Here is a 25053-nt window from a genome sequence, read left to right as displayed (position 1 = left end):
GCAACTTAGACATTATTTGCCACAAGGTAAAGTGCTTATTAATTAGCAGAATGAAAAGTAATTGCGTGAATGAAAAATTTAGGACTTTTTTGTGAATTAAATTAAATTTATAACATGAAAGTAGTTATAATCTTAATTCTCAGCACAACTGATCACATTATACATTTTTAATCATAGGTTTTTTTAACATTTATAATAGCCTCTCTCCTTTAAAAGCAAAACTTGATACTTAAATGGAAAAGGCATTCACATAAAGAGCCTCTTTCACTTGGTGGTGCTTTTGTGTTGAAGATGCTGAATTATTTATTAAAAAGCACATTCTCTATCTGCTTAAACTTTTTACCTGCTTTCTTCAGCTTGCTGCTAAACAGCCTGGGTTTGATTTTTCTTTAAGAAAAAAGTTATTTCTAAACATGAGTCAATGCTTTATACTTTTGTCTAACTTACCATTTTACTGTAATGTAGTATGAATCACTAACAAACAGTGTTGTGTACCCTTAAAAAGTAAAATGAAAATTTCTTCTCCTGGGTTGACTTTATTCTGCAGGACTTGCCATCGACAACACAACCAAAAGGACGACAGGTGAATAGATATCCTCCATGGGAATTTTTGTAAACTTAGCTGCTAGCAAACATCCCTGCTCACCTTTTCCCCACTCATATTCTGTATGTGCTGGACTAAAACATTTAAGCTTGAAAAATTTGTTCCATTTTTTTCATTTTTCTTTTAACTCATTTGTTTGTAGCTAATTCAAAATAGCTTTTTTTTTTTTTTTCATTTGTCCACATGTGTGAGAGTTACAAATTCACTGAGAATTTAACTGGAGATGTTGATTTAGTTCAGAATTCATTAATAAACTTCCTGTTGTGCAGTGACCTGTTCAGGTTTTAATCTTAGAAGAAAGCTGAAATTTCTGTTTTAGCTGGAATGGAGACAAGTAGAGCCAGTGTCAAACTCTAAAATATTGTGCTGACAAAGGTTGTAAAGCTTGAGTTTATCTGAAACTAATTATTAACATTAACAAAGTTTTTCAAAGAAAAATATTAAAGATAGTTTCTGTTAATGCTTGATAAATCTGAATATGGTCTCTTAAAATTTCAGTCCTTAGTCCCATTTTCAGTAACCTCCCTTACCTTTGTTACCTTGACCTGGTGGTTGTCCAAGTCAGCACAGACCAAAGAAAGATCTTCCCTCTCCAAAAAATTCCAAGAAAGCATATGGGGCTCCTCAGTGTATTCCCCATCTTTCTTTTTGCAATTTTAAGAATTTTTGTTCTTTTTCTGCAGCCTCCAAATGAGCACATACCATCAAGTGATTTGAGATTCATCTCCAGTAACTGCTCCAGTTATTTATAGCCTTTCCAGAATCTACCTCTGAATTTTTAACTGTGTACTCAGCCTCCTTCTCTACCAGGAATTTTTATAATAGCTCTTGCAATTCCATTCAAGAAGTCAATCAGCTACATTAACTCTTGTCTCTGAGAATCTTTATACTGCTGTCTGGTTGAGTTGGATGGAACTTCTATTGCAAGAATGGTTTGCTCTTACTTCACTTCCCATTTTTAAAGCTCTCTATGGTTCTTTCAGCTTTCCATTTTCTTCTGAAGCTGCCTGAATGTAAACCTGGAGAGGCTCCATGAAACACCTTCCAGACATTTATGTTAGGTTTTCATTTGCTCCTATGAGGATCAAATGTTGGTTTGTTTTTTTTTTTTCCCCAGAAGAAGAAACTTTGTTTAAGGCAATATCAAAATAATGGTGTTTCTCTTACTCACACCATTTATAATTACATTATTTTTTCAATTTTTACCTGGTTTTCCCTTTGAAACAGCATATTTTTCTTGTCATCCTTGAAACCAGTGAGGGCTTGGCCAGTGGATATATTTTTATGTGTCAGGAAGTCTGTAATGTTCCATGAGCTGCCAGTATATGGTGGATAATGGCTCAAACTGGAGCAGGGACTTGAAAAGCAGGGAGGTTTCTAGATGGTAAAAATACTGCTGATGTTTTTAGACCTGTATGAATAAGCTTCAGGCAAAATAAGGGATTGTCTCGATATTGATTGCTTCATGAAAAACAAATTACTAAGTAAACATAATTGGTTTCAAAATATCCAATTTCTCAAGTAATTAAAAGAAGTTGAGTTGTTTTTTTAAACTCAATGCACAGCAAAGCAAGGGTCAGATTTAATGTATTAAAAGTTGAGTTCTATATTGGTCTTGTCATCTGATGCTCTCACTGCAAACCAATAAAAATACATCAGATACAAGAGAAAAGTAATTAGCCATTTTAAGTTAATTTATTCATGTGTTGAGGTGCAGATTGGATTACTTTTTTAAGTGCCATGAATAGTGCTGACACTGCACAGTTACAGCTATTGCTGGAGCAGAATTTGAGCAGAGTTGAAAAGTATATGTTACAGTTTCTAAGGATATTACTTTGCAATGAAATTGTTGGGGATTTTTAAATCTCCTCCATTTTTAGTAAGAAAATCAGCAGTATGTGTATACAAGGCTGGCTGAGATGCTGCAGGGTGATGTTGGAAGTTCATGGACTGTAGAAATTACCCATCTAAGGCATGACACTTAATTTGGATTTTGAGATCCTTGGGTGCATCAGGGCTCCAATTAGCAACCAAAACTGGGTATCACTTTTATTTTGATTTTTCTAGGGTTGAGACCTCCATAACACACAAGGAAAGGATTGGAATAATCTTTTAAATTGTGAAGCCAGTCTGGACTCTTTCTCTTCATGGTCTTTAAAGAATAACTTGCTCAAATCATGAGTTTTATTTACACAGGAGCAGACTTTTACTGAAAAACCCATACAGAGAATTCCCACATTCCTCCTGAGTAACTCTGTGATAGGAGCAATACAGGACTTCCTAAAAAGGATTTTTTTTAATGTCTTAAATCTTAAAACTTCTCATCCTAAAGTTAACTAATAAAGCCAAAGTCCATTATAGTGTCCAGTAAAATTTCCTGTCACAGAAATTTTTAAAACATACCATGGGACTTCAGTTGGAAAATACATTACAGATTGAGTTGTCAGGTGCTGGCTTGTGTTCTGGAATGATTTGTGATAGTTAATAACTGAGGGACTCCATGACTTTATTACATTTTTGCTGTTCAGGTTCTATAGAATGTAGAAAACATGAGCTTTTGAAATAGCATCATATGTCTCCATCATTTGCTGGAGGGGGCGTTTTCATTTTCATTTTCAACTATCACTTATGCTTTGGCACCTTCCTTTTTTATTTCTTTCTTTGCTTGTTGCAACCAGTATGTGTAGCTGCATTCACAGATTTTCACCTGTTACTCAGAATAGCAGTGATGATACTGCAGTGTCTCTTAAAAACTCTTTTTTTTCTAGATCTATGTAAGAGCACAATTTGAATATGATCCAGCAAAGGATGACCTCATTCCTTGCAAAGAAGCTGGCATCAGATTCCGAGTTGGTGATATTATCCAAATCATTAGCAAAGATGATCATAACTGGTGGCAGGGTAAACTTGAGAACTCCAAAAATGGTACTGCAGGTCTTATTCCTTCTCCTGAACTTCAGGAATGGTATGACTTCAGTTTTCTATAAAAAGGAATTTTGTTTTGATTTTATTTCTGTCTTTCATACTTTTCATTGTTGTAGAGCTAGCCTTTGAATTATTTTTTCTTTTTCTTCCTTTTTTTTTTTCTCTAAGTCTATATGTTGACTCAATGTCTATATGTTGACTCAATTTGTGTGGTATTAATTTTTTTCTCATGTATGCGTAGCAGTAAGGGTTACAATTTCATATGTGTGATTACACTAAAAAAATTAATTCCTATGTTAATAAACATTGTGCTTTCTGTGCATACTGTAGGAAACTAGGATTGAAGATGGCTACATGCAAATTGGTTATATAAGAGGGTCAAATTCATTTCTCTTTCAGCTTCTAATCAGGGGTTTCTTTAGTACTGTTTACATGCAAGTGCTGCAGGAATGGGGTTTTAGCAAGTTGACAAACAAAAAGGTCATTGAGGGAGTTTTAGGGTTTTCTTTCCTTTTCATTCTTCATATTAATGTCAAAAAGCAGAACAAAGTCACAGTGCCAGTGGCAGGTTCAATGAACAGCAGTGGCACTGAGCAATGCAGAGCCTTTAAACCACCTCTTGCAGGAGCTGCTTAGAGAAAATTTTGAATGTTTCAGCACAGATTCTGGGAAGCGAGTCCTGGGCCTTGGAGGTGTGGGCATAACTCAGTCAAGTTGAGATAATTTAGCACAAAATGCTTCATACAGGATTTGCTATGCAAAAGAGCTGGAGTTGTGCACTGCTCCTGTGCTGGATAAGGGAGGTTTTGCCACAAGAGAGACAGAGGCAGACGAGACCTTTGGGTCCATCTCCTGAGCTCTGTGCCAGCCCTGATGGAAGGGAGGCACAGCCCCACTTGCACTGCAGGAATTTAGACCATGGTGGTTGTTCCAGACCTTGTGCTCTTCCATTCTGATCTGCTGCAGAGTGGTCTGGATTCATTCCAGGAGCTGCCCTTCCTCCCATGCTCACTTCATCTGTGAGCTTCCATCATCTACCTCTAAGAAAATATTCTTACATCATAATACCCCTGTATATATGTTCTTTAAGGTAATTTTAAAAAGTTTTTAAAAGTTTTACTGACTCATGTTCTATAAAAAAAGTCTTGCTTTTCTAATTCATTCTGTGCAGCTTTTTAAAGATCCTTGATTACAACAGAAAATGTTTTTTCTCCTCCTTATGTCAGGCGAGTTGCTTGTATTGCCATGGAGAAGACCAAACAGGAGCAACAGGCCAGCTGTACTTGGTTTGGGAAGAAAAAAAAGCAGTACAAAGACAAATATTTGGCAAAGCACAATGCAGGTATGAACAGAAAATGCAGGTATCTGTAACAGGTTACATTTTGCCATTAATTGTTCAGCTGGCAGTGTTGTATAAACCTAATGAGTTACTTAGGAAAATATGAGTAAAATTCTAATTATGCCAACATTACACTGCTTGTTCTTTGCTATTTAAGCATGGAGCTTAGTCAGTGGAGAGGGCAAGCTGCCACAAAAGCAGTGCATCAGAGGCTTGGATTGTTTGGGGGTTTATGTGTAAAGCAGCATTAGAAACAAACAGGATATGATTTTTGCAACCTATATAACTGTACTGTGCTCTAGAAGAGACTGTTCTGTGGCATCCTTGTTAATATGTATTTATAGTTATAGATTACATATGTGAAAACATCATGAAAGAGCATTTTTGTTGAAGTGGCACAGCTGGAAGTGGAATAAGAGCCATTGCACAGTCAGTGTGTTATTTACAGTTAGCAAATAGAACCAGCTGTGGAGGTTTATCCTCCTGGCAGTGATTTCTGCCTGGATCCTGAGTTTGGGGCTTCTGCTTAGAGTGCTGAAAAAATGAAACGTTTTAGAAAATTTTAGAAGTGTAGAGTAAGAGATCCTTGCAAAGCAAAATTCATTAGTTTTAGTAGTAAAGAAGGCAGACCCTGTCATTTACGAGCTGAATTTGCTTCTTTTCTTCTTTTAATATAAAATACTTAATGTGCTGAAACTGCTTTTCAACACTTTTCTGTTGCTCCTGCTTTGGTAGCACATTCTGTGATGCTTTTGTTGTCGTGGTCTCCTGAGAGGCTTTTAGAGATTAGAATCAGAATAAATACCTGTCCAAGCAGTGTAATGAAAGTATTCTATATTACAATAATTTCTGGGAGTTTTTTTCAGTTGCATTCTTGAGCACACTGATTAAACAATATAAATCCATATTTTCAGGTATTTCTCTTTACATGCACAATGTGTGCAGTGTCAGAGCTCATAAAGTGTCACTATTACAGAATATGTGTTTCCTTAAAAGTAATTTGGCAGTAAATTCTAAGAAAGCCTAAATTCTAAGACAGTAATTGTTGTTTATACTGTTCAAATTCACTGTTGCATTTAAGATGTTCACAGGTGAATATAGAACTATTTGTTACCCTGAAAGCTCCCATAAGCAGAGATGGAAAGCTTTAAGCAGGTTCCTTCCTTTTGCTGCTGTAACACCCTGCTTATTCTAATGTTTCCCCCTCACTGCAGTAGCACTCAACCAAATTTTAATAATTACAACAAAAGCTGTTGAGAGTAAACTGGATTTTATGAGCCAAAGCCTTCCACAATACTGGTGTCATCTGCTCCCAGCACACATTCTCAGAGCCTTGCTCCTCCCTTCACTTGTGGCCATGCTGTGAACTGGATCAGGAACAACCCAAAAAAAACATGGAATTTTTTTTTCTTTAGGGCAGATAAATGCATCTCTCAGTGCAAATACAGAACTAAAAATGTCTTGTGAGTAAGCAGGACCTGCTACAAGGGAGAGAGCCAAAGGAAGGACAGCTGGGGAAGGAGGAGGAACAGGCAGCACTGTAGGAGCAGACCTAGCTCAGAGATTTTCTATCAGTAAAATTCCTGAAAGGAATGTGGACTTTGCTGTCTTGACTTAGGGGGACATTTTGGAGCAGGTTGATGGCACTTTGATTCACACAGTTCATCTGCCTTCACCAGCAGTGTTAGATCTTTATTTGCTTTATATCAGAGCAGGTGTGTGCCAAGAATTAGAAACACCAACATTAAAAATTATGATAATGACCATAAAAGAAACTGTTCCCTTTAGAATACAGCTTCCCCTTTCCCCTAAGTCAAAAAGTTAATGTAAGCACAGATTGAAATCAAGATTTCTTGTAGAAGTGTTATTGATCTTAGTGTCCCTGAGGTACTGATGGTATTAATATTCCAGGGAATGACCCCAAATATAGGATATTCAATATATGAACATTATGGATTGCTTTGGTGCTCGTGGGAGTTCAGGTTTAACTGAGGTGGCACTGAATTCTCTGAAGTGCTCTTCACACCCAGGATAGTTGGTCAGAAATATGGCAGCACTGGCCCTTGCAAGCTTTCAGTGCTTCTGTTTCAGGATAAAAACCAGATCTTTTCTTCTGCTGGATCCAAAACAAGTGCAATCATTGTCAAAATGTTGCTCTTACAGGAAAGTAGAATTTATTTCTCTTTTATCTGAATATAAAATAAAATAAATCAATCAGCAGTGTGTAATCTATTTGGACTTGTGTGTTATTTTTCTCTTAGGGGTGAGACTGGTCTGGGGTGCTGAGAAATGACCCAATAAAATAATTCATAGTCAGCTCAGATTTGTGTGGCCAGCTGATGATTTGAGAGCTGGTGTGGCATATTGGGATATTACTGGAAGTAGAAATGAGATTATTCTGCAAATCAGACATAGTTTATGAAGTAAACAGGAGATTATTTCAGTTACTTTTTAGAATTAGAAGCAAATACATTCTCCTTTGCAAGAAAAATGTAATCCTGTTGTTCTTTCCTCCATGCTTCATATTAGAGTATTAGACAATTTCATGATCATATGTTTTATCAGTAGAAAGTCAGTTTTAAACCAAAGCCCACAGAAAAAATGAAATATCTCTTCCATTATTAGATTCACTGACATTTTTATAAATGCTCTCAAGATATGCTGCAGTGATATCCAGATACATTTTTCATTTATTTTACTGAAAAGTTATTGCAGGGCTTCAGAAAATAGCAGAACATACCAGAACTATGCTCCATATTATGCATAATGTAGAAAATTGCCAAGCTTTTATAAAATATGTTTATCATTTCTTAATGTGATTTGCCTTGTGTTTAGACTATTGCATGGTAAAGTTTATTTTGTGCATATACTTTTTATTTTACTAATATATTACAAGCCATATCTCAATGACCCCTGTACATTTTTCATGCTGTCTTACTCCCAATGGCCTCTGTGCATGTAAGTAACCTGTCAAGTGACAATGCCTCTTTATTTGCTTCTTACTGTTTCCTTTCAAGAACTCCTTTTCTTTAATCAGCTAGAAACACAGAAGCATTGAAGTTCAGTCTTTAAGTGTGCCCTGTATTCATCCTATCTTTGTATATTTAAGAAATGAATCATTTTTCTTTTGCATTTGAGAACCCCACAATCATTAGTTAAATCCATGTAGGCTGCGAAACATCTTCTCCATGCTACTACTTTGTGATGAAGGCATTAATATGTGTCATTTCTGGTGTTTGTTCCTGTTGTTTGTATCTAACATAACATTGTTTTGTTCAAGAAGAAAATAAAGGGTTTATTTCTTTTTTAATTATTATTTTTCAATGGAAAAAGACACTTGCAGGCTTAGTTGGTTAGCACGGTAAAGCTGTTTAGTATGTTGTAGATCATTATTATGAAATGAATTATTGATTTGTTTGAATACTGTGAAGTTGCAAAAAGGACAAGAGTAAGAATCCCATTGTTTAATGAAATAAAAATATAACTAAATTCTTGCTTGTAGTATTTGGGGAAAGGTTGAAAGAGATTCTTCTTTAGGATGAAATTCAAAATGCTTCAAATGGACTAGGAAGTTTTCATATCTGTATCTTTTCAAGGCCCTAAAGAGTTGGGTGTGTCAATTGGCTGGTTTGTAGTTTCACCAAATTGAAGCCATTGGACTCTCTCAGGTGAAAAAACTGCCATCAAATTGAAAAACTCATCCTAAAGGATGGATTGGATATAGCTGAGGTGGATACACCACTAAAGCCTTGGAAACACTCAGAGAGAGATTCCATAGTGGGGATGGAGTCTCCCTGCCTCCTTTTCATAGCGTGCAGAAATACAGAACTGAAAACTCTTGTTCATTATTCTGCTCCACAGCTGCTGGTTGCTGCAGTCTTTACAAATATAAAGAACTGCCTCCTGCCTGCTTCTGTCATTAGAATTCAGCAGGAGTTACCAGAGATGATGTGTTGCTGGGCACAGGAGAAATAAGCTGTTATTAATGAACAAAAGTTGATTTGTCAATCACTATATTCCCTGGCAATTGACAACAGATTGATAGGCATGATGGAATTCATCCAATTTCAACTGCAGTTGAAATGATATCTGAAATAATACTTTTACAATTTTTCCCTAAATATGGTGGAGGTTCTTTTCTGTAATGCCATCACTTTTCATTAGAATTCTTCATTCTGTCACAAGTTTTTAAAGCATGTCAGTTTAATTAGCACGTGTGTTTAAAGAGAACTCTAATTACAAGTAAGTGGTGTGGTTTGAAAGAATAAATACCACAAAGTATTAACACTGTGCATTTCTCACAGATCTTGTTGAAACATTATTATGAAAGTATCCCTATCTTCAGTGTAAATAGATGTTCTCATATTGTATTCATGTCAGTCACTGTCCACAAATTTTTCTTTAGTATTGCTATTTATTAGGAATGCAAATGTGAATGGCATGCTGTTCTAGCTGATTTTTGTGGTCTGCTGAACACTGCATGAAAGGACATGCAAACTTTGCTGAGCATCTCAGTAGCTTTGTTACTGCTCTTATCAGTTTCTTAAATGAACACTCTTGTTAAAATTGCATAAGGAATGAATGGTTTTATTTTCCATAATATGTTGCTTTGTATTATAAATCTAAATCTTGATAAAATTATTATTTGTAGCAGAATTAGTTGCCACCCTTCATATGCCTTTTTTTTCTTATCTTTTGGGGCTTTCTTTTGTGTTTTAGTGTTTGATCAATTAGATCTCGTCACATATGAAGAAGTAGTAAAGCTGCCAGCATTCAAAAGGAAAACACTAGTCCTACTAGGTAATTTTCAGTTATTTTTCTGAACATAACATCATAGCTTTGAAGCCCTTCTGGTGGAATATTTCTAAATGATTTTTTTGTGTTGTGGCTCAGGTGCCCACGGTGTCGGAAGAAGACACATAAAAAACACGCTCATCACAAAACACCCGGACAGATTTGCTTACCCCATTCCTCGTAAGTAGCAGGGCTCAGTGTGCTGCAGAATTGTTTGTGTCCTCCTTGACAGCACCCCCCTTGTTCTACTGCCTGTGTTCAGCTCAGCTGAGACAAGTCCTGCCTGGAAGGTGGGAGCTGTGTAGGACTGGGTCTGGTTCTTTTGCTTTTGCAAAGGGGGCGGTAGAAAGTTACACCACTTCTGTGTCAAATGTTCCTTACTGTTCACAAAACTTCTTGTTGGACCTACTTCCCTCTACCCCGAATTTGTGTTAACTTTTATCCTTCATTCTAAATTTTCCTATTTTTACCTGTGTATAATTCTCATGAGAAGAAATATGAGCTGGATTTAGAGGCAACCTGTAGTGTTTTAATTACTTCACACAGCCAAGTCTTAAGGTCTGGTCTTGCACCAAAATAGTTTCAAGTTTCCAGAGATGACAGTAAAAGAAAAGACAATAAATTTCACTGCTTGCCAGTGGGTTGTTATGAAGAGCACACAGGTGCTTTCCCTTTATGACAATCTCTGTGAATACCCTGCAGGAACTACAGATCCCATTAGATGGTCTCTGGGTGATGCATCCTTTTCCTCAGGCTGAGCACACCAAAACAAGAGCAACAAGCCCCTACCTGTCCACTCTATTTCAGACTGACCTCAGAAATGCCATACATGGCTCACAAGTGACACTAATTTCATTTTCTTCACAGAAATTAATGACTTTATCTGCAGATGCTTTTTAAATGGACTCACCTAGACCATGGTGAAATTGCCTTAGGTTGCCTGGATTAGGTTCCTGCTCTGTGGAGTCACTGAAATAGTTTCACTGATTTTATAAGACTAAAAAGATGCATTTTCTGCATACCTTTACAAATGCATGGTCCAGTAGGTAGCTTTTGAGATGGGCCTTAAATTGGGTGAGGAGTTGGAAGAATGCTTTATGAAGAAATTACCTGCATACTGAAAACCAGATCAAAAATACCAGGTCAGGCACAATGGCAGTTAATTCTAAAGAGTAGTAGGCCATACTTCTCTTACCACATAAGTCTGTAGAAGCAATATTCAAAATACACAAAAAGTGTGTTATTACTGAGAAGCTTTTATCTCTCTTGACCACAAGTAATCAGGTTTTTAAACTGCTTTTTAGACTTCTCCTTTTCACTCTCATAAAAACTTACATTAAAAAAAAAAAAAAAAAAAAAAAGAAAATGCAGAAATGTTTTTAGGACAGAAGGGGATTTAGGAGAAATATGAGTATCTTAGGTTCAGTAGACCCTGGGGACTCTGCTGCTGCTTTCCCAACACATATCCCTGCAACTCCTGCTTTTCCCAGTACCTGTCATTCTGACTGTCTCATCTTTCATTGCTCCATGTGTGATCTGACAGGCTCAGTTCAGTGAATAAGTATTGAGAAACAAACAGAAAAAAAAGCCACATATAACCTTACTATTGCTTCTGTACTAAAATATTTTGTATTTTCAGACACAACCAGACCTCCAAAGAAAGATGAAGAAAATGGCAAAAATTACTACTTTGTATCACATGACCAAATGATGCAGGATATATCAAACAATGAATATTTGGAATATGGCAGCCATGAGGATGCAATGTATGGGACAAAACTGGAAACAATACGAAAGATCCATGAGCAGGGACTAATTGCAATACTTGATGTAGAACCTCAGGTAACTAATTAGAAGTGTATTAAAATGGGACTCATCACAAATCCTTCAGCCTTACTTTCACTGAAATGTTTTTATTGATTGCACACTAGGTAAGTGCTGCATAAAGTGATGTAAACAAAAGTCCTTGAACCACCAGGATATCAATCTGTGGAATTCTGGTAATCATATGGTTAGAAGAACACAGAGGAGAAAGAAAAATCAGGCTCTCAAGAAACCCTAATAGTTTATTTATTCATTGTAGAAAATCTGTGGAAAATTCTGATACATTTCCTTTGAAACATCTGTGCAGTCATTACTTTCAATTCACAGGGATCTGTTGATATATTTTGTTAAGTGAAACAGCATGAATATAGACAATTGTGCTGTTCATATTATTTTAGCAGATGGAAGGAAATGGGAGGAAGGACAAAATTGTGACCGGGGTTATCTACTTAAATTTGCTGACTTGTTTCTTCTTTGTAAATGGATTCAGGAAGTTCAAATTTTCTAAGAATTTCACAACAGAAATGAGATACCTGACTAAATTATTTCGGAGAGTTCAAAGCATGATGGTGTTGTGGTGTTCTTAAAAATAAAATCCTACAGTTAACAGCATTCAGGGAGAGCAACATTTATAATTAGTTCAAATGCAGCTGTTAACAGCAAACTCTCTTGATAAACTTTTTCAATATGCATAATTCAAGAGCTGTACAATTCTCAGAAGAGATTTTAATCTTTGTTGGAGTATATTTACATTTGGTAACAGCTGCCTTTGCCACATTTCCTCCAGCTCATGTCCAGCAAGCCACTTTGCTATCCAGCTTCCTCATTCATCCATCTCAGCTCACTGAGACCAACCTGTTTGTGGATTTATTCCTGGTTGTCTTACACCCCTCACCTGTTCTCCCTTGGGCACTCTTATGGATTTTCTTGCATTTCTCTTTTGGGGTTTGTCTCTTGTTTGGAGCAGTTTGGCAGAGGTGATTCCTGTTGGTGGCAGCAGAGGTGAAAACCTTTTAGCTCAAGGAGAGGGTAGATTATGGGGGTTTTGTTTTGTTGGTTTCTTTAAAAAGAGAAAGCTGTGGAGAAGACAGGAAATCAAAAAAGCAAGACCAGGGTGATCTTTAGCAGTCTGACTTTATCTTGTCCATCCCTTTGAGTTCAGCTGAGGTGTTTAACCCACTGTCCTGCACTTCAGTCCAGCCCAGGTCTGTGACAGTGTCACACATGGCAGCTCTGTGTCACTCAGTTCATTAAGGAAACTCTTCAGTGAGAGCTCTTCTCTTTTGCACAGGTTTGGTTCAGGAGATTGGAGCTGTATTTATTGCATTTAGTTCTATGCTCAATTTTTAAACACTTCAAACCTCTCACATCGTATTTTTTTTAAATAATAATTCTACTATAATAAAATTTATACTCTAATCAATATTCTAAAGCACAGTTGGCTCTTTTCCCTATTTATGGTATAACTGATTTTTTTACATGGTATTTTATCAGTCAGTTTAAATGTAAACAGAATTCCACACTTTTGGAGACTGTATGGGGAGAGGCACTCTGAAAATGCTAAAGCTTTTACTCTGCCATAAACTCACTTTATTTAAGGATAAATACATGTTTTGACCACCAAAAATATAAAATAATAGAAAAAGTTAGGTGTCTGTATTACTAAGGTCTTGACTTCAGTTAAAACAAATTCAGCGTTGGTAGATCATGAATTTGTGTCTTTTGCTTGTGTGACTAAACTTACTTCACATTGATTGTTGGAGATTTCCTCTAAAGTATCTGATTTTTTTTCCCCTAGGCATTGAAGGTCCTGAGAACTGCAGAGTTTGCTCCTTTTGTTGTTTTTATTGCTGCACCTACGATTACCCCAGGCATTAATGAGGTATGGCACATGGCAATCTGATGTCCTGGCAGAGACAGAATTAAGGATGAGGTTCAGACTCTTCTGTTATTTCCTTGACTTTTAATGAAGAGGCAGAAAAATAATTGAATCACAGCTTTATTAAGTTGATTGACATACATTTATTGTTTATGAACCAATAATTCAAAAGGTGGGCTTCAAGAGGAAGGATCCATGTGCTGTATGCTAAAAGTACATGTTCTTATAAGTACATTTCTTATCTTTCATTCCCTGACCCAGCTCAAAGATCCATTTCCAAATCATTGGCAGAAATTACTCACTTGTGAATTGCAATGCCAGCACTGATCCCACCTTTATCTTTGGCATTTTCTCTGCACAGCAAATAAGTATCAGAAATAGGCTGGTTCATTTTGACAACTGTCCTCTAAGAATTGGAATCTTTGACTCCAGGGGTAGTTGCTTGTGGAATGATGCTGAGTATTCATGGAGCTCCACATCATCCATTTCCTACTAAGTTTTATTGGGTATCTGCTCTGCAGATTGCTGCTGATTTCAAGGATACCTAGCAGTTCTGGATTTAGCTGACACGAACACAAAACTCCATTTTCACAAACACTTAATTTGCTCAGTCTTCCATAAACCATGATGTTGAAGTATTTAATCTGTTGGATTTGATCATGAATCTGTTCCAGATATCCTTGATCATCAAAACACAAAGTCAGAAGCCGTGTCACTACAGCAGGTTTCTATAAACATGTCATTACAAAGTCACAAGCATGAAGCTGTGACATCACTGCAGAGGCTTGCAGGAAAGGAAGGAGCCAGACAAGCACATTTAAATACAAATAACCTGAATGATTATTCACATTAAAAGTGGAAAGTGAAGAATTTTGGCCTCAAGCTGGGTTTTACTGACAGCTGAGACATTCTGCTAGTTCACCAAGATGCTTTAGTGAGCTACTTTAGCTCTAAATTGGAGTTTTGCCAGTTTCTAGCACCAGTGCTAGAACAAGCAGTGAAAGAGGGACAGGAGGGGGAAGATGGCTCTGTTCACTTTCACAAAATTAAGTTATGTCATTTCACTGTGTCTTAGGGACCCACACCCTAATGGTACAGCCCAAGAGTGTAAAAACAAAGATCTGTCAGCACAGCACAACTTGCCATGTTAGTGAAGTGACACTTTATGTAACTGCTGGTGTGATGCTGTGAATCAATACAATCTAGATAAAATACTAGAGTTTTGTCATCTACACTGAATTTTCCTTTGTGTGAACAAATAGCATTGCATCAGGTACCCTGTAAAATTACACAAATGCTCCATACCTGCCTCAGCTCCCAGACAGTCTTTCCCTGGCCTCACTCATCTGCCACTGGTACTTAAATTTTAATCTTCCAGTTAGGATGTAATAGAGAAATACTTGGGACAGTTCAAGTGAGGGAGAAAACATTTTCCCTCATATACTGGGAAGAGAACACAAATGTGCCTTTTACAGCAGTGCTGGGGATGTACTTTATGCCAAAGAACTGGTAGAAGTGAAATATTGTGTTGGTGCTGTAAAACCTGTTTTAAGCTTCTGTGACAAAAGTCTCTGTGCCTGCAGGGTTTCACCCAGGCACATGAATTGCTGAGCCAAGGTCACTTACAAAACATGCTAATTTAATTAATCAATTAAAGCTAAGGAAAGGGAGGGGCAGGCAGTGGTAATAGCAACAGCCCTTACCCACACACAGAACCCTGTTTTCCAAGGTTTGCTGGGCAGATAAACAAAGTGTGTCTGTGTGTAGCAGCCTGCAGGGCAGCAAACAAGGGTGAGGAATGTGTGTTTCCTATTTCCCACTCATGCTTCCTTTTTGAAAGGTTCATTTGCATAATGAGTGTCCCTTTCTGTTGATCCTCTTGCCCTGCCTTGTTTTATTTTATTTGCACTTTTTGAGAACACTTCTGTAATGACTGTCCTTTTTTTCCCTTCCCACATTTTCTTAACATTCATCTTTGCTTTTCTTTTCATTTTCCTGCATTTGTTCTAATTGTTCATAGCTGCCAAAATGGTGCAGAAAATTGCCTGTAAGTACCAGCTAGGGGCTCCCAAGGTAGTCCTGGTTATTGCAGTAGTTCTAGAATGTAGATATGCTTGTTCCCATTCAACTTCAACTTTTGCCACTGGAGTCAAAATTTAATATAATAATGACTTTGGATATCTGCACTAAAATTATCTGCTAGCAAAAAGAGAGGCTATGAAGTAAAAATTCTACTCTTCCAGATGTATGTCTGAACTTTGTGGTAAAATCAGTGCAGAGGCCTGATCCTAACAGTGTCTCTCTTGAGACACTTTATCCTGTCAAAGACCACACAAAATGTTTCAGTAATTGAGGCCCACACAGCAAGAGTCAGGAGACAAAATATTATCCTTTCCAGTGGCTCTAGCAATGCACCCTGAGCAGTCCTGCAAAGCACAAAACCAATGTAAATCATACAGGGAATGTCCCAGAGTGCCCCCACCTGTCTAATCACAGAGGAAGCTTAAATCTGATGGTTGTTGTGCTCAAACAGAGGAGAGAGTGCATCAGAAAACCTTGGGGTAATTCCTCTTTCCTCCAGCTGTTCCTACCTCCTTTGCCCAGACAGCAGCAAAGAGATCACAGGCTCCATTTGTTTGATGAAAACCTTATGGAGCCAAATTCTTCAGACTTTTAGCTGTGCTTCCTCCCTTCCTACAGCCAAAGAATAGAAGGAATTTTTGGTAGGAAGTGTGGAGCCCACCAGCTGTTTAAATTGGGAATTTCTTTCTGTTGAAGCAAACCTGGCAAAGGCCTGATGGTGTTTACACATTGTCCACAGCCTTAGAAGGGAATATTAGTAATTTTTTGGGCTGGGCTTTGGTTGCCACAAGTGGCAGCTGTTGTTCTATGTACTTTGAGGCCAAAAACCCCAGCCCTCAGAGAGTGAAGGTGCCACTGGTGGCCTTTATGCACATGGGTATTCCATGGATAAAGCCATGTTTAACTCCTTTCAGCTGTGGTGGAAAAGGAGAAATTAGGAAAGTGAATTGAATTGGGAAGAAAAAGTCTGATCCAATAATGGACACACTGCACCTAGACCCACATAAAATTCCTATTGCACAAGAGCTGAGGGAAGAAGGAAGTGCAGATGTTGTGGTCCCAAATGTTAATTTCTGAAGTTGTGGCCATTCATTGCAGCTCACTGAACATTTTAATAAATATCTTCTTTCTTGACACTACTGAGAGCACAACTGCTGAAGAATTTCCTTCTTGGAACATAAGCTGGGACGTTCAGTATGCAAAATTTAATTAAGACATTTTAGAGAAATTGAGAGGAACTTCCTGCAGCAAATATTCTGATTACAGCTAGCTTCAAAGATGAATTTTGGTATTTAAGTCTTGCAGACTCAGAGAAAACGGCCAAGTCTGACATGTACAAATAGATACTCTGTCACAGACACAGGTGAAAGCTAGTCCCAAAATGAAACAAAAATCAAGAGCTTTGATCTCTTTTCCTTTTGCTGAGCTTAGGAAAGTTTGAACCTATTTGAAACTTATTGCAATGGCCTTATCCAAACTTACTACTGCCCACTTAAGTATATGAAAGAAGTAATGATTTGTATTTCTAGCAGGCTGGGAAATTTAGATATTCCAAAATAAAGACCACTTTGATCCCAGTAAAGTTGGATCTGGGGAAGCTAAGTCAGAAAAATCCTGAAATTGAACGAATTTATGAAAGACTTAGTTTAGTGGAAGCTGTGTGTGCAAGGTAAACTTTACCAGTTCACTTTTTTTAAATTGAGATAGCTGTGAGATTTTCAGATTTTCATTGTCAGTCACAGTAGGATAGATGCTGTAGTGAGACAAGTCCCTGTCTGAAGGTAAAAGTAACATTGATGGGAAATCTGAATAATAATTCAAAATCTACATAAGGATTTAACAGTTCTAGGGCTTCCAGGGGCTTTTCAGGCACTGTTAGCCCTGTGTCATGAGATCAAAACTCTTTTCAAGGTGCACTATGATTTGGACTAGACAGACTATAAATACAAAAATATAAATTAATCTTAGCTAGATACATTTAAAGCATTGAAAATACTCTGCATGACAAGTTATTGACCTTCCTTTGAGGTTAATTTAAGCAGGAAGGGTTTGATGCTCAGCTGATACAAATTGATGTCTCTTTTGGAATCTCTGAGAAGGTGGAAGTTCACCTAACTAGAGTTTTGGCTTAAAGCCACTGGGCCATATGAAATAATCCACAAAAATATGTAATACTAGTGTTGATCCACATTGTTCTCTTTATTAATAGCATAAATTAAATTTGGACACACTGGAATTTTCTGCAGAAATTCCAGGAGTTGCTGGTGGTGCATAATGGCCCATACAGGGAACATCCCTTGTACAGAAATGCATGAGAGGAGTATTTGCCTGACTAGGAAGGAAATTTGTAATAATTTTCAAGTGAAGACAAGCACACCACACAGCCCCCTCCCCATTTGAGGCTGCAGCTTCAGGAGGGAAGCAGAACTGTAACTCTGGCAGAGAACTTCTCCTCCAGAAGTGGCTGGTTTCATTGCTGCAGGGAAGGAGAACTGTCTCAGGGCAGGTTGTGTCCTTGAGGGGACCTGAAAGCTGTTGTTCCACAGCTGCTTGCCACTGTAATTACAAATACTTGGGAAGCTGAAACAGAAAAAAATAAAGGTGGAAGTCATCTTAACAGCTGGATAAAAATCTGTTTCCAGAATAATTTCTAGTGAGGAAGCTGTGGGCACTGTGTCTGTACTTCTGCAGCCTAAAACTCTGTTTAGCAGAGTAAATCCCAGCTGATTGATCAAGTAGAGTCAGCCTATGGATGCTACAGAGAGCAGGAGTCACTTTGCACCACATCCACCCCAAACCTGTGGGACAGGAAAGACTTGGTTGCTTTCCTGTGGCTGTTTCAAGGTTCCTGAAAACAGTAAATGGGTTTGTTGTTTTGTTGGTTTTTTTTTTTTTTAATTCATAAGGTAATTTGCAGGAAGAGAATTCAGACTTAAAATTGCTGCAGAGCCCTGGGAAGAAGCCTTTTGCATCATCAGGCAGGCAGACCTTGCTAACAAAGGTCTGATGTCCAGGCTGCCTGGTTCATCTCCAGGATCTCCCACTGAGAGGGGCTGGAAACACCCTGCTCTGAGATAGAAACCACAGAGCAGTGATGTGGAGTGAGAACTTCCTTATCAGTAAATTGTCATTAAAGGAAGCAGACCCAGAGGATTGGTGTGGAACAGAAAACATTACCAAAATTGGGAACAGCTGATTCCTGACAGCCTCTCCCCCTCCTCCCATTTCTCGCATTCTCACTGGGAAATAGGCCCAATACCTCTTACTTGTGCACCAGGTCTGATTTATTCACATGTGGTCTCCATTGCTGCTTTTCCAAGCTTCCATCCTCTACCTTGCTTAACTCTAGAGCTGTGTGTGTCTCCGAGAACGTCAATAACCGAGTGCTGTTTGAGTGTCAGCTTCCAGAGGGAGCCTGTGCCCTTTCTCCTATGTGATTCCCATAGCTGTAGGTGGGAGAGCTAAAGCACCTCGACTCCCTGAGGCCTTTTTGCCCATTTCCTTGTCTGCTGAGAAGCTGTTGTGGGAGAGCAGGAAAGAATCCAACTTTTGTTTTCTCCCGTTTTCTCTCCCGGCCGCCGCACAGGATGAATCCCTTCAGCGCCTGCAGAAGGAGTCTGAGATCTTACAGAGAACATATGCACACTACTTTGACCTAACAATTATCAACAATGAGATTGATGAAACCATCAGGCACCTGGAGGAAGCCATCGAGCTCGTGTGTACAGCCTCCCAGTGGGTCCCGGTCTCCTGGGTCTACTAGACCAGGAATGAGAGAATTGAGAGAAAAAAAAAAATCTGTCATTACTGGGAACCACCTCATACATGGAAAACCTCTTCGTTATTGACCTTGTGTCAACAGGTCTTGGCCCCTAGAGACTACCTAGATGTAGTGTGACCTAAACTATAATTATTGTCATGTCCGAATAGATAGGAGGAGGGGGAACAAAAGATGAAACACTAATTTAAAGAGACAGTATCTTTTTTTTAATCATTTCTCCTCAACTTTAATAAAATGTATCTTTAAATATATGTACTATTCAGTCTTTTGGAATGTTATATTTTTGGAAATCATAGCTTTTTATTTCGAGGGCCCCTAAAAACTGCACAAAATAGATGCTGCTTTCTATAATCTATTTTAATAGTAATAATAATATGATTCTGTTACCTTAACTTGGGGGTGGAACACTACATTCTTTTTAGAGTCTGATTTTATGGATTGGAATACTTTGCTTTCCTTTATTTATTTGAAGTAATTAGTCTAGTGGTTACAAAACAAATTCATAAATTTTAAAGGCCTTTTTTTTTTCCCATGCTTTTTTTTTTTCTCTCCTAGGATAGTATTTTTAAGTATTTTTTTGTGTAACATCCAGATAATGTGATACTGTCTCTTTGAAGAACTCTGTAAAAGTTTTAGAAATTTGAAATTGGGTCTTGACTCTTAATGCATGTGGACAGTCGCAAGCGTTCATGCCGTTGGTGTATCTGTGTTGATAAAACCTGTAATCTACAGCAAAGTACATTCCGTTCATGGGAACACCTACCCAAGGGAATAAAGCAAAATATTATTCTGACTAAGTTGTAAACCTATGCACATCCCTTGCATTTTGGGCAACTTTCTAAAAAAAAAGAAAAAAAAAAAAGAAAAACTGATTTTTATTAATAATAATCATGTAGTGAAATGTGTTTGTAATTTTGTCTCAATTTAATTTGTTGTAAGGTGGGAGGGGGCAATTACTGGTTTCACCATTTCAGATCTGTGTTGTCTGAGAGTATTAACGTTTTAATTAAGTTGAAGCAAAGAAATGCTGATTTTTAATATGTATGTAATTGTTTAAAGATGCACACATTTTAAAGAAAATACTGTGCAATGAAGAAACCAGTTTAGACATTGCGATAAACTGACTATTCCAAGAGACTCATCTACAACAGCCCTGTAAATTCCTTTAAAAATGGTAATTGACTCTACAGTCTGACCAATTTTTTTTTATTTTAAATATACTTCCTTTTATGTGTTCAACAATTAAATGCTTTTGGGTCCTTCATTTCATCACAGGGAGTTTCAAGAGCAAAATCAGTGACTCATGCAGTGAGGAAAAGTATCTTCAAGTCTTTAAGGGAAGCCTTTGTAGGGACACAGCCTGCAGTCTGTCCCAGGGGCTCTGCTCCTCCTGGATCAGCACAGGCTTCCTTCCACAAAGCTGGAATTAGGGCAGAGCCAACTAAGAAAGTATAACATGGATGGACCTGGCACTTCATTTTCCTTCTTCATGCTCTTGCTGGCCCACATGATCTGCATTTTCTCTGAAAATGGTTAAAGGCAGCAGGCATTGCCACCTCTTTTTAGGTGTCAGAAGCACACTGTTCCTGAAAATGACTTCTCCTCAAAGTTTGGTTGGCTGTGCTGTTGTATAGCATGAATTTTAGTGTTTATATTAAAGTGATAGAGGATTTTTCCTCTCAGTGGAACTTGCAGCTGGAGTTGGTCTGTGGGCTGGTCCAGATGTTTGGGACCATTGCACATGCAATCAGAAAAGGGTTCTCAAGGCTGAATCTTTCTCACAAGGGTAATCCTGTTGCTAATTTTCTCCTGCCTACTCCTTCTGCAGAATGGGTGGCCAAATATGTTTACAATTCTTGTAAAATCCACAGCTGAAATTTCAGTCTGGCTGTGCCTCCTCCCACCCAGCCAGGGCAGGCAAAGGTTTATTTCCTGCAGCATCCACAGCCCGGCTTGCAGCCCCCAGAATGGAAATTCATCTCTTTACCCCACCTGCTGAGTGCCCTTAGTGCCCCAGCTGGAATCACAGTTCTGTGGCTGCATCCCAGAGCAAGAGCTGTCCCTGGGTCCCTTGAGTCTGTAGTTCTGTGGGAAGTAAGGGATGAGAGAATCAGTGTGGGCCCCTCGTGGAGGGAAACAGGGGAGCTGTCAGGAGTTGTAGGTGCTCATCTGCTCTGGGTTTAGCCCCACAAGGAGGGGATGGTGCAAGCTGTGAACTGTTTAGTAAGAGTTAATTTTTCAAGGGGCTGTGTTGTTCAGTCCTGGTGAACTGTATCTGGTGTCCTGTAGGCAGCTGTTGCAGTGGTGAGTCCCCACTGGCTGAGCTCATGGAAGTGACAGGTTCATTCACTCTCAGAACTACCTCTTTTCCCAGCAAAGCACAAAGATGAGAAGACCTACTGAAAATCAAGCAGTGGAGTGTTTCTGATGTTAGAAATACAAACTTCTCTGGTGAGCATTGGTGTCTGACTTCAGTGACACGTTTTTCATCTCAAATGTTTATGGCATTAAACAGGTAAAGTAATTTTGATAATTTGAGTATAGTCTATCATAAATGTTTTAACTACACTTTTGACTCTGTTAATGTGACTTTCTTGGAGTTCTGTGTATCCAGCTAATAAGAAAAGAAATCTCACAAGGCCCATGAGGGTGCTCCTGCCTTATGTAGATGACAATAAGTGGTGATTTGATGTAAAAAATACCTTCTCTTAAGTGGAACTACCATTCACTAATGCTACCCAGTAGAAAGATTGACTTGGAGAGCTTTGTTTATTTTACTCTCACTGTATAACCTTTCATCAAGAGACAAAAACTGTAAAGCACACACTTGGCATCTTGTCTTGCCTCCTCTCTACCACAGTCTGTTTTCCTTGGAGCCTTCAGTAGCAAAAGATTAAATTGGAAGCCCTGCCTAGGCTTTAAGTTCAGCAGATCCCCAGCACACAGTGAGCTCCATGAGCAGATTTCAGCACAGCCCCAGACAGAGCAAGCCCAGGACTCCTCAGCGTGTCCAAGCCTCCCACCCTGTTCAAACCCTTCTGAATGTTTCTGTTGTTTGTGTGGTACACAGAGGGCAAAATTCTGCAGAAATTGAGCTGGAAGCTTCACCTGCATGGGAAAGGCTCCTGCAGGTGCAAAGCTGATGTTACAGTTTGTTGTTTTTTTCAGTCTCCAAGTGGAGAAGGGTCCTTCTGGTACTGTAAATATCACTGCATAATTTGGAGCACCACATGGGCTTCTCTAAATTTATGCTGAATGTGACCTCAGAAGCAGCCCTGGGATTGGGAAGAAACAAATGTTTCTGTTTGCCCCTTTTATACTTTATTTTTGTACAGGGGCTCATAGATTTGTAAAGAAAACTTAATCTTACCAGTATGCTGCCTCTCAGTCTGACTGATGCCTGTGATTTCAAGGTGTTAAGTTGGTCCAATAAATGTTCATTAACCTCTGCTTCCATTTACCTAATAAAAGTACACTAGGTTACTCAGTGTCTCAGAGTGGTAAGATTATTGCATGGAAATGGTAGCCTAGTTTAGACTCCTGGCCACTGCCAGATGGACATTCTTAATCTCATCACTAAACCCAAATTCTTCCATGTGTTCTAGCAGTGGTTTTCTTTTTGTATGGATTGGTCAAGAACAATGCTGTGCCACTCACCTCTAAAAGAAAACACCACTGCCTACCTCAGAAACTTCATGAAGAAGGTTACTCAGTTGACTTTGAAAACACAACAAAGAAGAGGTGTTGCAACCTGAGCAACATTGGGCTGGTGTGTGTACTCCAAAAACTGGGTGCTAGAGCCACTAGGAGAAGTTAAAGCACAGACTAACCAGTGTTTGTTCCATTTGTATTCTTTTCTATAAGGAAATTATTTCAGAGTGCTGTTACTTAAAGAAATACTTGGAAATGCTGCCAGAGCTTCCAGGAGTGCTTTGCAAATCTGCACTGAAGTCCTAGATGCAAACAGTTCTGGCCCTGTTCTCTTCCACTGTAGATAGTATTCAACAACTTTAATGAAGGCTGTTAGAGCTCAATTTCAGGCTTTAAAATACTTCATAGAAAAGGATTTTTGAAAACTACAGAAAAATATATCTATTTCCTGACTATTATAGTAAAGAGTTATCTGTTTTGGTAAGCTAAATTGACAGAGGATGAGCTAAAGCAGGCACCATAAAAAATCTGCTTTTTTATGTAAAGCATATTCATTTCCTTAATAGACCTGTCTCTCACACTAATTTCTTCTCTACCTTTAATGAGCTCAGAGACAGTCATAACTCTTACCAAGGAAACTGCTGCACATTATGTCAAATATAAATCAAAATATCTGCACAACAGGAAGCATGTCATTGGCCAACAGAACAGAGTAAATTCTGAATAATAGTGCCTTGTGTCTACAAGGGGATGAGTGCACAAGCTTAGGAGAGAGGAGACTATTTTTACTAATGCTACACCAAACAGAAATGCAAAGCCACTTTTCACATGTAAATGTTTGCAGTGTTTTGGGGGTTTTTTGCTTGCTGATACAGTTAGTGCACCTATAGTAATTTCTGCTTTCTCCCCTGAAGTGATTTTTAACAGTCTCCTGCTCTAATCCTGTGAAAGCTGGACTGAAGCAAGTATAACAGGCATTTTGACTCCTTTAAATTTAGCCTCAGAGTTAACAAGACCTCTTCCTCAAACATATACATGAACAAATAATTAATTCTTACCTCAGAAATACATTTCTCAGTTAAGATTTTGGACAGAAAGTTGATGGTTTCTCATGTAATCTTAAACTCCAAGCAACAATAGTGGGAGGGGGAATGTTTATGCATTTCCATGCATCCTGCTGAATCTCTTAGCAGCTGCCATGGGACAATCAAGAACATTAAATCTGGCCACATCTCTGTGTTCTTATTAAAATGTAGCTTGAGCCTACATTGGTGTTGTGGAAGGTAACTGAACTAGTAGCTGCATGCTTGAAAGAATTCATGTTGATTATTAGCAAAGAAGAACTTGCAAATTCTCCCTTAGCAGCAGCCATAGCTTGTTTTAGTGTCTGCATAATGGAAACACCCCTGAGGAAGGCTGGAATTTGCTTATTTTTAAGTGTAGCCCATCTATCTCAAAGCTGGAACATGAGTCTGTGTTTCTCCATTGTTGGCCATCCAGGTGGAACACTCAACATTCTTCCCAAAATGTAAATAGATGCAGAATTGCCTCCTACTTGGGTCTTTGTTGCTCCCTGCTTCCCCACACAGTTACACACTCTTACAAACTTGATTTTAAGGTGCATTTTCCTACCAGTCAGAGGATGTGGTTTATCCCTCAGTATTATTTGGTATTACTCCTTCACTTTAAAGGTCTCTGAAGGTTCATGTTCATCTCAAGCTAAGGAAACCTTCTGTGATCCATGGCACACACTGCAATGGTCTGGAATTCCAGTTTCCAGCAAGGAAAAGCTGTTCCTGCCCTCTAAGGCAAAGCTCTGAAAGGGCTGAAACCCAAGTGGAGCAAGAGCTTACAAAGACATCTCCCTGCCAGACTTCATGACTTAACCCAGGGCTGTTTCAGCACATGGACTGGGGGAAAAATCAGGGGAGGGTTTTTGGCTGGAGCTGCCATGGGTGAAGTCAGACACTGTGAAAGAAACAGAGCAGGCAAAGGAAGGCAGAAGAGAAAGGAGGACACAAAGAGCACTAAGCTGGGAGGGTGCCACTCTGAAAACCAAAGTGGAATTTACTGGAAAGGAAGGGGACAGAAATCAAGAATTCTGAAACTTTTGTTTACTGTCCAAATACAATTTCCTCCCTTGATAACAAACCTCCTCCTGAAACCCAGAGTCA

General features: G+C 38.5%; 1 protein-coding gene across 4 annotated transcripts in view; it reads left to right on the top strand.

Annotated features, from left to right (window-relative positions):
* The window catches only part of CASK (calcium/calmodulin dependent serine protein kinase), a 186653-nt gene extending 163937 nt beyond the window's left edge, over nt 1-22716 (top strand). For 2 of the 4 annotated variants that reach the window (XM_030234796.2, XM_030234791.2), the window contains 8 exons: nt 548-583; nt 3373-3569; nt 4756-4871; nt 9588-9668; nt 9762-9842; nt 11302-11504; nt 13285-13368; nt 19034-22716. In XM_030234796.2, the coding sequence (XP_030090656.1) occupies nt 548-583; nt 3373-3569; nt 4756-4871; nt 9588-9668; nt 9762-9842; nt 11302-11504; nt 13285-13368; nt 19034-19210 (975 nt within the window). In that variant the 3' untranslated portion in view covers nt 19211-22716. The remainder of the gene's footprint in view (nt 1-547; nt 584-3372; nt 3570-4755; nt 4872-9587; nt 9669-9761; nt 9843-11301; nt 11505-13284; nt 13369-19033) is intronic. The other 2 variants (XM_050979225.1, XM_050979217.1) reach the window with 1 other exon arrangement.
* The last annotated feature ends 2337 nt before the right edge of the window (nt 22717-25053 follow it).

Source organism: Serinus canaria, chromosome 1, assembly GCF_022539315.1.
Source record: "Serinus canaria isolate serCan28SL12 chromosome 1, serCan2020, whole genome shotgun sequence".
NCBI classification, from domain to species: Eukaryota; Metazoa; Chordata; class Aves; order Passeriformes; family Fringillidae; genus Serinus; species Serinus canaria.
The sequence above is the reverse complement of the archived record's forward strand: the minus strand, read 5'-3'. Positions and strand labels throughout refer to the sequence as shown.